This window comes from Leucopleurus acutus (assembly GCF_964270905.1).
Source record: "Leucopleurus acutus genome assembly, chromosome: 16".
NCBI classification, from domain to species: Eukaryota; Metazoa; Chordata; class Mammalia; order Artiodactyla; family Delphinidae; genus Leucopleurus; species Leucopleurus acutus.
Window position 1 is genome coordinate 58286799 of NC_139158.1, and position 15881 is coordinate 58302679.

Consider the following 15881-nt stretch of genomic DNA (forward strand, 5'->3'; position numbering starts at 1 on the left):
ATGGCTTATGGGATCTTAGTACCCCAACCAGGGATTGAACCCGGGTCCTCAGCAGTGAAAGCACGAAGTCCTAACCACTGGACCACCAGGGAATTCCCTGGGCAGTCATTTTGGCAACATGAGGAAAGCCAGCCTAAGAGACAGGACTGACACATGGCTCAGTGGAAAGATATGAAGGAGACAGAGTTTAACAATGCCCAAGTTGATGAATTAGCCAACTCTGGAACTGTTCCTGTGTCCTTAAATCCATTCCCCTTTCCCTAATCATTACCACTTTACATCAATCTATCAGCGACTCTGGTCTTAACTGCTGCAGCCCCTAACTATATTTCCTGCTTCTATCCTGGTCTCCCCATGGGCTATTCTCTAACTAGTAGTCTGAGTCATTTTTTCCAAATTACAAATCTGGTTGGTCTGTGGCTTCCCACTTCTCTCATGACGTTCTACAAGATCTACAGTCTGGCCCAGTCTTCTACATTTTCATCTCTTACTACTCCCTTAAGTCTCTGCCCTTCAGCCACTCACAGTCCTTCATTATTTTTTGAATGTGCCCTTCCCTCACCCACCCTCACTACTGACAGATTGCTCCTGATATTCCCAGTGCCTGGAATGTTCCCCATCCCCCTTTCCCCAATGCCCTTGCCTATGATTAGGTCTCAATTAAAATATCATTTTTAAAGGAAGTTCTGAACTGGTGGACTGGAATAATCAACTGGTAGATTCACAAACATGTTCTGCTTCCTTGAGAGAGTTATAAAACATGCAAATGTAAATACTACCGAAGATGAGGCCTGCGCTCTGCAGTCTGCCATGGTCCTCATTTTCCACAATGACCTATTCCTAATGTCTACTTAAGATACCCTGTGACCCCTGGCTCTAGACTTTAAAAGGCCACCTCTTAATATAGGTTCCTATGCCTCTGCACCAGTTCTTCATGTTCTATATTGCTGTTTGAACTTACACAGCAAGTTCCCTGAGTGTAGGGACTAGATCTGCTTTTGCTCCCCAGCAAATCCCTGGCACCTTGCACATATCAGATGCTTGATAAGTATTTATTAAACAAAAGTAACAGATGCAATGATGAATGAATGGATAGATGGGTAGAAGAGGGAGGTATGGCAAATCTTTTTGCATTTCCTATCCATGGTCACATAGGAAAGGAGTCAGATGAACCTGGTAAAAAATTTCTCACCTCTTAACCCATTAGAAACCTGTTTTCCACCCCATGATTCAAAAGGTTTGACCTTAGGTCTGCCTTCCTCCCTGCTGACACACCAGCCTCAGCAAAGAACTCACGTTGAATTCCTCTCTGAAGAGCTTATTGTCATCAGCCATTCTCCGGTTAATCTCCTCTTCCAGCTTGTCCACGGGCAGGGGCGGATACTTCCTGTTGGTGCTTGGGGACCTGGCCAGAAGTGGTACGCTCTGGGGTTCTGCAGTGCATAAGGGGGAAGGTTGGTCAGGTGCCCTGGGGACACAGCCCTTCTCTGGACACTAAATTAGGGGTTCTATCTCATTGGTCAGGCATCCAAAAACTAGGGCTGCTTTCAAGTCTCTTTTTTCCTTTCCTTTCAGGATGGGGAAACTCCTATTTTCTTGATTTTTCTTCTCTGTGAAGGTTCCCCATGTAATTTAGGGGTGTCTTACCCACATCCTCAGTACGGCCATTGGATAAGCGGAACGAATTGGAGTGGCTCCCAGCTTGCTTGTATTTCTTAAACCTAATGAGAAAATGTTCATAGTGAAACACTATGCACAGAGTCAGGAGAGACCAATCATTGGCTTTGTAGCTTCACTTACTGATTCAGCCTTTTAAAATATCCTTTACCAAAAAACAGGCTCTTTTAGAGACAGGTTCTGCACACACGGAAGCAGCTCCAGTGGTGACTGAGCACCTCATTGTGCTCTTGCTCACCCTCAGCACACTAGAATCCAACCCAGAGAACCCCACAGTATGTTCTGGCTTGAATGGCTCCTCTGTGCAGCTCCAGTTCCAGGATTAGCTGCAGATCATAGCCACACCAGGTGGAAGTAGGATGTGTGGGTAGAATACAGTGGGGGGAGATAAGAGTATCAAACAAAAATCCTGGTACTTCCCTGGTGTAACCAGGGAGAAGCCCAGAGCTTCAGACTGGGTTGGCACAGGTCTGGCCACAAGTCTCCTGCAGAAAGGTGGAGACACACAACAAACTGTAGGGGTGTACAAGGTTTCCCTCTCTTTATCCCTGCAGAAGAAGAGAGGGAGCCCAGAGTAGCTTAAGCCAAAAATAAGGGTAGAGTTAAACCCAATTAGTCAGGGTGGAGACTTCAGCAGGAGGAGAACAAATGCACCTTCTTTTTCCCTCCCTTGGGTTTCCCTTCCTGGCTTTGGTACCTGTTTGAAGAGTAATACCTACAAGACCCTGGAAGAAAGTCAGAAAGAGAAACTCTGTAGCTCACATGGTTCAGTTCAGCATGCCTGAGTCAGGGGCCCTAGAAGGGTTTGGGGACAAAGCCCCAACTAGAAATAATGTAGACCTTTACTGAACACATAATCTTCACTGGGGTGCTTTCAGGGGTTGTTTCAATAGGGCTAGATCTGAAGATCTTAAAACGCCTATTAGTAACAACAGACTGTGACTTCTTCCCTCAACCTCTAAACCACGGTCCTGGATTTTAGGGTGAACTGGAGTTGAGGGACTGGACTTGGGACAGATGGAAGCAAAGGAGAGGGGCTAGGTGTTAAGGAAGACTATGTAAAACTTTAAAACATTTCTAAGCAGAATTTTAATCTTAGGAGTGCTACCATGAGTCATTCCCCTCTATCCCATTCACTGTCTTTATCCTACTGTCTTCTGGACTGTGTGGGCTTATTGAGACCCTGGGGTATTGAAACAGAGTCCAAGAGAATGCAGAAGCATTAGCACGCTCACCTTAACATGTACAAAACTATGATAATAAACACGATCACTAGCAGAGAGGACAGGGCCACCATCACTGCAATAATTGGCGTCTCATCTGAAATCAAGAGAACAAAACATGTTATTATCATTGTATGTAATGGAGGGCTCAAGTTGGCTGCTCAGGGAAATACCCAAATGAGGAAGAAGGGCTCCTCCAAATGCTTATGTAGATGGCTGGGCATGGAGAGGGAGAGAGGGAGAGAAGGAGGGGGGTGGCAGGGAGAGGGAGAGGGAGGGGGGGGGGAGAGAGAGAGAGAGAGAGAGAGAGAGAGAGAGAGAGAGAGAGAGAGAGAGAGAGAGAGAGAGAGAGAGAGAGAGAGAAAAGAGACACCTTCCACTGCCAGCCCAGGGCTATTGGGTGAAGAGGAGGGTACAGTAGGGTAAGAGCCCAGGGTGACATGCCCACCCCATCTCTGACTTATCATACATATGTTTATTTTGTGTCTCCCTGCATTACAATGAAAGCTCTTTGAAGGTAGAGACTGTTTCTTTCATTGCTATAGAGCCTAAAACAAAATCAGTGCTCAGCACATAAGAAATACTCAAATATTTCATAGAGTATTCATCATTCCTAATTGCAAGCTGGGTGTGCAGGGCCAACAATGTACTTTCTCCCAGGCTCAGTGTGCTCCATCTAGAGGAAGATGGGAGAGAAAGGAAAAATGACAATTTTCCTATCATAAATCCAAATGGTTTCCTGGCACAGAGAATACTGTTCCTGATTAAAGCAAGGACACATTATTAGATCCTTAAGTACCCAGTGTCAAAAAACGCTGGGTACTCTTTTCTCCCTCTTTCCACAGCTACCTTTTACCGGGACCCCAACTACAGCGACATCTGGCTTGGAGATACAGCAACTCTGCCCTCCATTCCATAGGGCCTGGGTTCCTTTCCACCCGACACTGAACCTCATGGCAGCTGACCAGGTGCCACCTCATCCTCTTCCTGCACTCTCAAGCCCCCATCACGAAATACACAACCAGCCTGAATTTGTAACTATCTTCTCCTTTTTCCATCTTTCCTAGCAGCACCACTTTTCATCCTCTTTAGCAGATCCCCCCATGTAAAGGTCAATCCTGTCACATATGTTCTGTATTATATCTATTACTGTCACCTCAAAGACCTGTCTTCCTGACCTCATTTACCCTCCTCCAACCACAAACAGCCAGCCCCGTGTCTCTCTTCACAGTTAACTTCTCACAACGGTTGTCTTATTTAACAGTTGTTTTCTCCAACCCCTTACCTCTGGGTACTCCTTAATCTATTTTGCTCTGACTCCTACCCTCAGTGAGCCATTTAAATTGCTCATCAAGGACACCAACAAATGGTATATTGTCAAATCCAATGGAAACATTCCCATCCTCATCTAATTCAACTTCTTAGCAGCATTCATTCAAAAAATATTTATGGGGACTTTCCTGTTGGCACAGAGATTGAGAATCCGCCTGCTGGTACAGGGGACATGGGTTCGATCTCTGGTCCGGGAAGATCCCACATGCCTCAGAGCGACTAGGCCCGTGTGCCACAACTACTGAGCCTGTGCTCTAGAGCCCGCGAGCCACAACTATTGAGCTCACGCACCACAACTACTGAAGCCCGCGTGCCTAGAGCCTGTGCTCTGCAACAAGAGCAGCCCCCGCAACTAGAGAAAGCCCATGAGCAGCAATGGAGACCCAATGCAGCCAAAAATAAATAAATTTACAAAAAAATTTATGGGGCTTCCCTGGTGGTGCAGTGGTTGAGAGTCCGCCTGCCGATGCAGGGGACACGGGTTCGTGCCCCAGTCTGGGAAGATCCCACATGCTGCAGAGCGGCTGGGCCCGTGAGCCATGGCCACTGAGCCTGCGCGTCCGGAGCCTGTCCTCCGCAATGAGAGAGGCCACAACAGTGAGAGGCCTGTGAACCGCAAAAAAAAAAAAAAAAAAAAAAATTTATGGACCAGCAACTGTATGCCAGGCACTGTTCCAGACACTGGGAATAGAGAATTGATTAAACAGACAAGTGACAGACAGCTGACATTCTGGGGGAAGTGGGAGAAAATTGTTCATAAACAATTTCAGACAGGGGCAAGACATATGAAGAAAAGAAGGGTAAAGGGATAGAGAGTGATGGGTTTTGGGGAGGGGGAATTGGTTGGCTATGTTAGAGTAGTTTGGGAAGGTCTGAAGTGGTTATACTGAGCCATTACTTAGAGTGGTCTAAATAATGTGAATAAGTGAACCACAAAAAGATCTGTGCAAAGAGCTTTCTAGGCACAGGGAACAGCAAAGCATAAGAGCCCTCAGGAATTTGGTGGGTTCAAGAAATAGCACAAAGATCAGTTTTCATACAAGATGTGGCTGGAGATGTGGGCAGAAGCCAGAAGACTTAGGGCTTTGCAGGCCATGGTAATGAGTGTGGATTCAGTTCTGAATGTGATGAGAAACACTATGTGACTGGAAGGGTTTGAATAGGAGAGAGATATAAATGGATTTACATTCTTTTAAAAGATCAGCTAGTTAAACTGACTCATAAGCAGCAGTCATGAGGTAGGAGGTAATCCAGCAGAATGTGATGTCATGCAAGCCAAGAAGAGAGTTTTTCAAGAAGGAGGGAGTAGTCAACTCAATCAAATACTCAATCAACAGATTCAGTAGGATGAAAACAGAGATGTGAAATTGGATTTGACAAGAGGGCAGTTATTGGTGACCTTCTCAAGAATGGTTTCAGTTAAGCAGCTGTTGAGAAAGACCAAATGAAGTGAAATAAAGATGGAAAGAAGAGACAGTGAGATACTGACCCCTTATTTGAGGTGAGGACTTTTATCGTAAAGAGATTCAGAGAAAAGCAGCAGCTGGAGGGAGAAGTGGGGTAGAAAGTTTGTTTTTAAAGAGATGGGAGATATTATACAATGCTTCTTTGTTGATGGCAATTTTCAAACATACCCTGGTATGTGGATCTCATACTAAAATGAGCATTCAAACGGGCTGACTACGCCCTCCTCTCTTTTTAAAAAATTTATTTATTTTTGGCTGCGTTGGGTCTTCGCTGGTGCGCGCAGGCCTTCTCTAGCTGCGGCGAGCGGGGGCTACTCTTCGTTGCAGTGCATGGGCTTCTCATTGCTGTGGCTTCTCTTGTTGTAAAGCACGGGCTTTAGGTGCACGGGCTTCAGCAGCTGTGGCAGGCGGGCTCAGCAGTTGTGGCTCGCGGGCTCTAGAGCGCAGGCTCACTAGTTGTGGCAGACGGGCTTAGCTGCTCCGCAGCATGTGGGATCTTCCTGGACCAGGTCTCGAACCCATGTCCCCTGCACTGGCAGGCAGATTCTTAACCACTGCACCACCAGGGAAGTCCCTCCCTCCTCTTTGAAGAACTTTCCTCTCTTGGTTTCTACAACAAAGCACTCTTCTGATTTTATGTCTTGTCTCCTTCAAATTATTTTCCCTTGTCAGTTGTTGCTCTTCTAACACAGATCTCTAAATGTCTGATTTCCTCAGGGCTCTGTTCTTGGCGCTCTTCTCTATATGCTATCTAGTCGATCAGATCAGGCTGGAAGCTCAAGTGATATGCTAGCAATTCCCACATTTGCACTGCTTGGTCAGACCTCTCTTCGAACTCTTCTGAAACTATAATGTCACCTCTACTTTAAATTTCACAGGCAATGCAAACTTCCTGGGTCTAAAAAAATTTCCCTCACTGGTGATTCAGTAGCTAGTACTGCCACCCATCCACCCTGTTGCTCAAGCAAGAAATGTGGAAATCCCCTTAGTTTCTTCCCCATGCTTAGCTTCTATATCCAACCCAGCTGCAAGTAATGTTGTAGCACTAAAACCAACACCTCAAATTTGTCTGCCTTTTTTCTACTCTGTTGCCATCACTCTAGTCTAAATCTCTGTCCTCTCTCAACTGAATCACGGTAAGCTGCTATCCCCTGCCAGTCCATTTTCCAGAAAGCAGGGAGAGTGATCTCGAAGAAAGCAAATCAGATCACGTTCCCCTCTTAATGTAAAAACCTTTCAATGGTTTCCCAAGCCTTTAGAATGAAATCTAATATCCTTACCCTGGCCAATAACAACCTCCCCCATTTAGCCCCTGCTTTCTCTATCTCCTCCCACTCTTTCCTTGCTCACTGAACTTGAGCCACTGGCATCCTTCCATGCTGGGTTCACTCTTTCCTTGGGCCTTTGAACATGTTATTCCTTCTGCTGTATATAGCCTCCCTCTGTTCTTTGCCTGGCTAACTCCTAGTTATCCAGTTCTCATTTCAAGTGTTACTTTTACCAGAGAGGTCTTTTCTGACTTAACATTAAATTAGGTAAGCCTTAGTTTCCTTATTTGTAAAATCAGTTATTCTAAAGATTAAATGAGATCATCCATGTAAAGCTCTTGGCACAGTAACTTGCACACATTATGTTCACAGTCAGTGTTAGCTATTATTGTTTTTTATTAGTCTCACAGAGCACTCTGTTATTTCTCTTGATAATACCCTCACACTTCGTAATTATATATTTATTTGAGTATAGCTGATTATGAGTGTCCTTCCTTTACACCATAAATTCCACAAAGGCAAGGATTATATACCTGCTTTGCTTCTCACCATATACCTAACACCTAGCACAGAATTTCACACACAGTGGGCACTAAACAAATACTGGATGGACTACACTGAGTGAATGAATAAAATAATTAATGATTTATCACTAAATATGTCTTTGTTCAATGCCACTCACAGAAGGCTGTATACCAGGTATTAAAAGAAGGTAATTAGGGCTTCCCTGCTGGCGCAGTGGTTGAGAGTCCGCCTGCCGATGCAGGGGACATGGGTTCGTGCCCCGGTCTGGGAGGATTCCGCATGCCGCGGAGCGGCTGGGCCCGTGAGCCATGGCCGCTGGGCCTATGTGTCTGGAGCCTGTGCTCCACAACGGGAGAGGCCACAGCAGTGAGAGGCCTGTGTACCGAAGGAAAAAAAAAAAAGAAGGTAATTAGAGACATCTGGCTCAAGACAGGGGGCTGAATCCATAATTTTATTTCTTTCTCTTCCCAAAAGGACACTGAAATGATAGAAGAAACATAAAAATACGAATGAAATAAAAATTGCATCTGGGGTTTCCCTGGTGGCACGGTGGTTAAGAATCCGCCTGCCAATGCAGGGGACACAGGTTCGAGCCCTGGTCTGGGAAGATCCCACATGTCGTGGAGCAACTAAGCCTGTGCACCACAACTAGTGAGTCTGAGCTCTAGAGCCCACGAGCCACAACTACTGAGCCCACGTGCCACAGCTATTGAAGCCCGTGCACCTAGAGCCTATGCTCCGCAACAAGAGAAGCCACCGCACCACAATGAAGAGTAGCCCCTGCTTGCTGCAACTAGAGAAAGCCCTCATGCAGCAATGAAGACCCAATGTAGCCAAAAATAAATAAATTTATTAAAAAAGAAAAAAATCTTAAAAAAAAAAAAGCACATCTGGAAGGCAGCAAAGAGTGGCATCAGCAGACCAGAAACTTTGAGGGATTTGTGGACAACAAAGCAGATGGGATTGGACTGCTGAAGAGATCAATCACAGCTGAAGAGCCTCCAAGTTAAAAGGTAAGTACTAGTTCCATCAATCTGAGCCTAGAAACACCTCAAGTTCAGCATCAAACCAGGACTGGGGATGAAAGTAGGTCTTGGGGTAGTAGGGTATTTAACCAAAGGCTTGCCAACGCAGTCCGTACACCCACAGGATGAGCAACAAGCTGTGGTGTCTCATCTGGGCTCAGTTTGAAAAACAGCATTCTATACAGAGTGGGGGTGTGCTGATGGCTTCTTTACTAAAAAATATATATAAAAAATATAAGCTGCATATACATTTTTTAACTTGTTATTATGGAAAACTTTCAAACTTACCCAGGAGTAAAAGAACACTACAGTAAATCCCTATGCACAGACCATTTCACTTTGACAATATTACCAGATGCCAGTGTTTTCATCTATACCAGGGTTGGGTTTCTCAGCCACACACTAATAACATTTTGGGATAGATAATTCTCTGCTGTGGGGGGCTCTCGTGTGCACTGTAGGATGTTTAACATCATCTCTGGTCTCTAGCTACTAGATGCCAGTAGCAAACCCTTAACTGTGATGACCAAAATCACCTTCAGACGTTGCCAAATGTCTTCTTGGGGGGGGAATCACCCTGAGCTGAGAACCACTGGATTATATTAAGGCAAATCTGAGACATATCATTTCAACTGTATTTACTTCAGTATGTGGCACTAAGAGATAAGGATTCTTAACATAATCACAATACCTTTACCTTATTTAAAAAGCAACACTGTAGCCCCTGCTACCGGCAACTAGAGAAAGCCCCTGTGCAGCAACAAAGACCCAACAGCTGCCCCCCACCCCAAAAAAAGCAACACTAATTCCTTGATATAATCTAATATTCTAATATTCAGTTACTGTTTAAGTATTCCTGATAGTCTCATAAATGCTTGTTTTGCTTTGGTTAAAATTGGCATCCAGAGAGGATGCTCATGACTGCCACACTAGGTCCACAGAGGGTTTCCTGGGTGGGCCCTAAAGACAGAGGAAGAACAAGAGTGGTACCTGAGGTAATTCTAGGCCACAAGACACAAAGGAGGGGAAAAGAAAGGCAGTTCCGCCTAGAGGATAACTGTGTCCAACTTCCTAAACAATGACTGAACCCCTAGTTTAGGATATGTTCCTGTTTGTCTTCCTGAAGGGACACCTACTGTGAGTACATTCCAATCAACTCAGTGCTCCAGAGCAAAGCTCAACCAGAGCCCTACAGGAGACCTTCACAAATACCAACGACAGCAGAGGCAGTATAAGAAATAGAATAAATCTTTAAAAATATACTCCAATTTATGCAAGAGGACCCTGCATCGATTAAAAAAAAAGCCACTATAAAATGAGGAGCAATCTCATACCTATCAGGAAAAAAAAAGTCCCAGAAAATAACAGATGCTGGCCAGGATGTGGAGAAATTGGAACCCTGTGCACTGTTGGTGGAAATGTAAAATGGTGTAGCTGCTGTGGAAAACAGTATGGCGGTTCCACAAAAAATTAAAAATAGAATTATCATATGATCCAGCAATTCTACTTCTGGGTATATGCCCAAAAGAATATACATTTTCATAACTAAACATGGGTTTAGTCACAACAGCTAAAATGCAGAAGCAACCAAATGTCCTTTGACAGATGCATGGATAAGCAAAATGTGGTATACGTGTACAATGAAATATTTTTAGTCTTAAAAAGGAAGGAAACATATGCTACAATATAAGGATGAACCTTGAAGACATTATACTAAGTGAATAAGCCAGTCACAAAAAGACAAACACTGTATGATTCCATTTATATGAGGTACCCAGAGCAGTGAAATTCACAGAAACAGAAAGTTTAAGGTATATAGTATGATGATCTGACTTACATACATCATGAAATGATTATCAAAATAAATTTAGTGAACATCCGTGATCTGATACAGATACAAAATTAAATAGAAAAATTTTTTCTCTTGTGATGATAACTCTTACGATTTACTCTTAACAACTTTCGTATTTAACATACAGCAGTGTTAATTATGTTTATCATGTTGTTCATTACATCCTTAGTACTTATTTATCTTATAACTGGAGGTTTGTATCTTCTGACTGCCTTTATCCAATTCCCCCTACTGCTACCCCCTGCCTCTGGTGACCATAAATCTGATCTCTTTCTCTATGAGTTGGTTGGTTGGTCGGTTGGTCGGAAAAACATTTTAACTCTCCCAAGCTTTCAGGCCAGAAGAGTCCTCTATCATAAAAGTCAGATTTTACCTCTTGACATCTGAATTACACCCATGTTCTTAATACAGTTAAAGACAATACAGATAGTAAAGATGTTCCCAGGCCTGTGTGAGGGAAGGAGACTCAGATCTATTAATAAAGTAGGAGAGAATTTACAGCTCCCTGTGTCAAATCTCAGACTTGGAGACAGGCTCAGAATCCAGTCACCCTCCTAGGGCTCCTCCCAAAATGGACGGACTCATCATATCATTGTGCTTAGCCTTGTCCTGATCTGGGCCCTCTGGAGATGTGGCCTTGCATGATGCAGGCAAGGCAGGAACAGTGGTCCATTCCCTGCTACTCCCACCCCTACGCCCCACTCCCCAACCACCCATTCTACCAGAAGTTCACTCCCTAGACTCAGACCAGAGGACAGCATTTTAAAAATACTAAAATGGTGTTCTGGGACAAGACTTGTCTATTTGCTTATATCCCCTTTCCAAGAAAACAAAGGGTCATGTTATTTTAAGGGCTCACATGTAGACAGGTGAATCACTCAAGGACTTAAGACACACGTTGGTCAACCGCAAAAATACTCAGTGAAGGGACTTCCTTGGTGGCACAGTGGTTAAGAATCCGCCTGCTGGGGCTTCCCTGGTGGCACAGTGGTTGAGAGTCCACCTGCCGATGCACGGGACATGGGTTCATGCCCCGGTCCGGGCTAGGCCCGTGAGCCATGGCCGCTGAGCCTGCGCGTCCAGAGCCTGTGCTCCGCAACGGGAGAGGCCACAACAGTGAGAGGCCCGCATACCGCAAAAAAATAAAAATAAAAAAAATAAAGAATCTGCCTGCCAATGCAGGGGACACGGGTTCCATCCCTGGTCCAGGAAGATCCCACATGCCACGGAGCAACTAAGCCCATGCACCACAACTACTAAAGCTCACGTGCCCTAGAGCCCACACACCGCAACTACTGAGCCCATGCGCCGCAACTACTGAAGCCCGCATGCTCTAGGGCCTGTGTGCCACAACTACTGAGCCCGTGTGCTGCAACTACTGAAGCCCGTGCACCTAGAGCCCATGCTCTGCAACAAGAGAAGCCACCGCAATGAGAAGCCCGCACACCGCAACGGCTGCTTGTCGCAACTAGAGAAAGCCCGCGCATAGCAATGAAGACCCAGTGCAGCCAAAAAAAAAAAAAAAAAATCAGTGAAGTAAAAGCCATACTCCTCTAGCCTCACTTCTAAGGCCCATTTTTTTTGTCGTCTTCACACTTTTTGGTAGAAATATTTATCAACACTCAAAGGCAAAGTTGTTTTAAGTGCTTCTTATAGGTTGTTAAGTGCTCTAAAAACAGCAAAAGTCATCAAAAGTTGCCTCAAGTGCCCAAACATCTGGGATGAACCCAATCACTGTTGTCTTGGGACAAATTACCATTTGGAAACCTTAATTTCTATTGCCCATCCATCTTCCCTAGGGCCTCTGGAGTTATCTTTCTAAAACAAATATCTGACCATGTCACTTCCTTCCTTAACATCACCAGGAGACACCCTGAGCTCAATGTACTGCTGTTGAGGCTACCTCTGACCACTTCCCACTTCATGCACGTCAACCATGCACAGCTCCTCAAACACATGACTGGCTCTTTCACGTCTCCTTGCTTTTACCCTGTCTCGTGCATCCTCATTTTCCTTATATATATATATCTATTTTTTTTTTTTTGCGGTACGCGGGCCTCTCACTGTTGTGGCCTCTCCCATTGAGGAGCACAGGCTCTGGACGCGCAGGCTCAGCGGCCATGGCTCACGGGCCTAGCCGCTCCACGGCATGTGGGATCTTCCCGGACTGGGGCACGAACCCGTGTCCCCTGCATCGGCAGGCGGACTCTCAACCACTGCGCCACCAGGGAAGCCCCCTCAGTTACTATATTAAACTGCCCAAAATTCACCTTCATGCCTCCTTCCCACTCCCCAGGTATAGTGAGCCTTTTAAGCTCCTCTCATAGCACTTTGTATGGTATATATCCAATAGCATGTAGTTGAGTGGGCTCTGATTCTTGGTGTTCACACGTTTCTTCCATCAGACAGGGAACTTTTTTTTTCTTTCTAGAATCCTCAGCACCTCATAGGTGCTGAATGAATATATTATTAAAGGTGCTTAGGGAAAGCCATCATAAATGAAGTTCACTTAATAATGTCACTTGCTGTGATAATCCCAAAATACCTATTTTTTAAAAAAAAATTATTTATTTTTATGTTTTGGCTGTGTTGGATCTTCGCTGCTGCACACAGGCTTTCTCTAGTTGCGATGAGCCGGGGCTACTCTTCGTTGTGGTACATGGGCTTCTCATTGCGGTGGCTTCTCTTGTTGGAGAGCACGGGCTCTAGGCACGCGGGCTTCAGTAGTTGCAGCACGTGGGCTCAGTAGTCGTGGCCTGCGGGTTCTAGAGCACAGGCTCACTAGTTGTGGTGCACGGGCTTAGTTGCTACGCGGCATGTGGGATCTTCCTGGACCAGAGCTTGAACCTGTGTCCCCTGCATTGGCAGGAGGATTCTTAACCACTGTGCAACAAGGGAAGCCCCCAAAATACCTCTCTAACAAGAATGCCAACCCCCTTCTAGACTTCAACTCTAGCAAAGTATTGAAAGAGAAACCCAGGGGGAGCAGGTGATCTGATTTGAGAGCTGAGAAACTTTAAGGAGCCTCTGGGGTGCAACAGAATGTTTACCCTGCCTGGTTCTAGAACTCTGTAGCTCAAGGACTCCTTCACAAATACTAACAGGGTACTAGTCCAGATTTTTTGAAAAAACCCAGTTATAGAAATGATTACATCTAAAATAATGTAAAGTATGGTTAGACTAGTTTTATCCTGTATTCTTGCTATTTAACAAATATCAGTTATAAAGTCTTCATGTGAAAACCCTAAGTTAAAAAACTATTAAAATAAAAAGTAAGATGAGACAGGTTTATGCAGAACTTTGTTTAAAAGGTACAGGGCAGAGGATAAGCTGATGTCTACAGTTGTGGTAGTAAACTGCAGTGTGACCCTGCCTTATAGCGCACCCTTGTTTCCACAAATTCTGACTGGCTGGCTGAGATTCCTGATCCCCTTAGGCTCCCATCTGATTAACAGTAATAGTAACAGAGTGGTGGTGGTGGTAAGAGTTGCTGAGCAACTGCTATATGCTGACCCAGCAGTAGGCCAAGCACTAGTTCAACGTTAGTTCATTCCTCACAACAACCCTATGAAGGAAATTCTGTTCCCATCCTATTTTGCCAATGGCAAAAGGAGGCACAGGAGTTAAGTACCTACCCCACCCTGCCGGTTAAGTGGTAGAGAGTCAACACACAAACTCAGGTGGTCTAGCTCCAGAGCCCTTTATTTTATTTATTTTTTTTTTTGCGGTACGTGGGCCTCTCACTGCTGTAGCCTCTCCTGTTGCGGAGCACAGGCTCCTGACGCACAGGCTCAGTGGCCACGGCCCACGGGCCCAGCCGCTCCGCGGCACGCAGGATTCTCCCGGACCGGGGCACGAACCCATGTCCCCTGCATCGGCAGGCGGACCCTCAACCACTGCACCACCAGGGAAGCCCCAGAGCCCATGTTTTAACCACGTATACTAATGCTTTTGCTGCCTCTACTCTGACCCCATGGTATCTCATTTCCTCCCTCTACCCAATACTACTGCCATCACTGTCTCACAGGGGCTGCATGAGAATCTTTATCTCAGAGTCTGTTTCCCCTAGAACAAAACTAATGAAACTGAGATTTAAAACTAGCAAAGACTAAATAACAACTGGAAAGTATACTCATGACCACTGACTTCATGGTGAAGAGGTACTTGGTAGATAATGCCAGAACTGGATTTAATACATTACTATATAGTACACAAATCATCCAAATTAACACCAGTGAAAATGTTTTAAAAGAAAAGCTGGTTACAAAAGAACAAATACTGTATGACTCCATTTAAATGAGGTACACAGAACAGACAAATTTACAGAGACAGAAAGTAGATTAGTGGTTACCAGGGGCTGGGAGAAGGAGAAATGAGGAGTTATTGTTCAATGGGTTACAGAGTTTTAGTCTGGGATGATATTAAAAAAATAAAATGAAAAATTCTGGAGACAGATGGTGGTGATGATTGCACAACAATGTAAATGTACTTAATGCCACTGAACTGTGCGGTTAAAATGGTAAATCTTATATGATTTATATTTTTCAAAATTGGGAAAAGGCTGGCTCTACCAAAATAACTTGGAATACATTTAAAAAATAATACACATGAGAAAATAAGTAGTTTCTTCAACTTTGAAAGAAAAGAAGCAAAGTTGCTTGCCTCCCGTCCTCTCTTTTTTATGCTTATATGGGCTGGCAATTAAAACACCAGCTATTGCTGTTCAAAAGCATATCAAAGGGGCTTCCTTGGTGGCGCAGTGGTTGAGAGTCCGCCTGCCGATGCAGGGGACGCGGGTTCATGCCCCGGTCCGGGAAGATCCCACATGCCGCGGAGCAGCTGGGCCCGTGAGCCAATGGCCACTGAGCCTGCGCGTCCGGAGCCTGTGCTCCACAAAGGGAGAGGCCACAACAGTGAGAGGCCCGCATACCGCAAAAAAAAAAAAAAAGCATATCAAAGGCCAATGCATAAAAATTTAAACCCTTAATCATCTGCATAAGACATCATTTGCTTAGCAAACCCATTATAATGCAAATGTTTCAAAACAATAGCCTCATTTCTCAAAAAGCACTTGGCTTTAAAATTAGAATGTGATATCAAAATTTATAGCAATACTTCTAAGGATTTGCTCTGGTAAAATCATCATAACATATGGGGCTGAGACTATGTATGACTCTTCATTTTCCTGTTTGGTCAAAGGCAATTATACAAAATTATTTTTTAAACTTAAAAAGATTTATTATATTAGTATGTCACAATTAGCAATAATCTAGATAATTAAGGTAATTTATTTCTTTTTAATCATAATACTGAAACTACTCACATCTATATTAGTCAGCTAGGTAAAACAGGGATAATATCTGGGGCAAGAAAAAGGCTGAAGAGTAAGAAAATACACACTAAGTAGAGGAAGGAATCAGAGATCTTATGTTTAATTTTGAAGCCTACCACTTTGACTTCGGATTTTATTATAAGATTGGTTAAAAGAGCCGTTTTAGGGAGCAAATATAAGT

The 15881-nt window shown here is 44.4% G+C and overlaps 1 protein-coding gene across 2 annotated transcripts in view; it reads right to left on the reverse strand.

Moving 5' to 3' along the window:
* The window catches only part of PTPRA (protein tyrosine phosphatase receptor type A), a 184361-nt gene that overhangs the window by 46240 nt on the left and 122240 nt on the right, over positions 1-15881 (reverse strand). For both annotated transcript variants that reach the window (XM_082858010.1, XM_082858009.1), the window contains 3 exons: positions 2913-2997; positions 1648-1721; positions 1297-1433 (listed from right to left, as the gene is read on the reverse strand). In XM_082858010.1, the coding sequence (XP_082714136.1) occupies positions 1297-1433; positions 1648-1721; positions 2913-2997 (296 nt within the window). The remainder of the gene's footprint in view (positions 1-1296; positions 1434-1647; positions 1722-2912; positions 2998-15881) is intronic.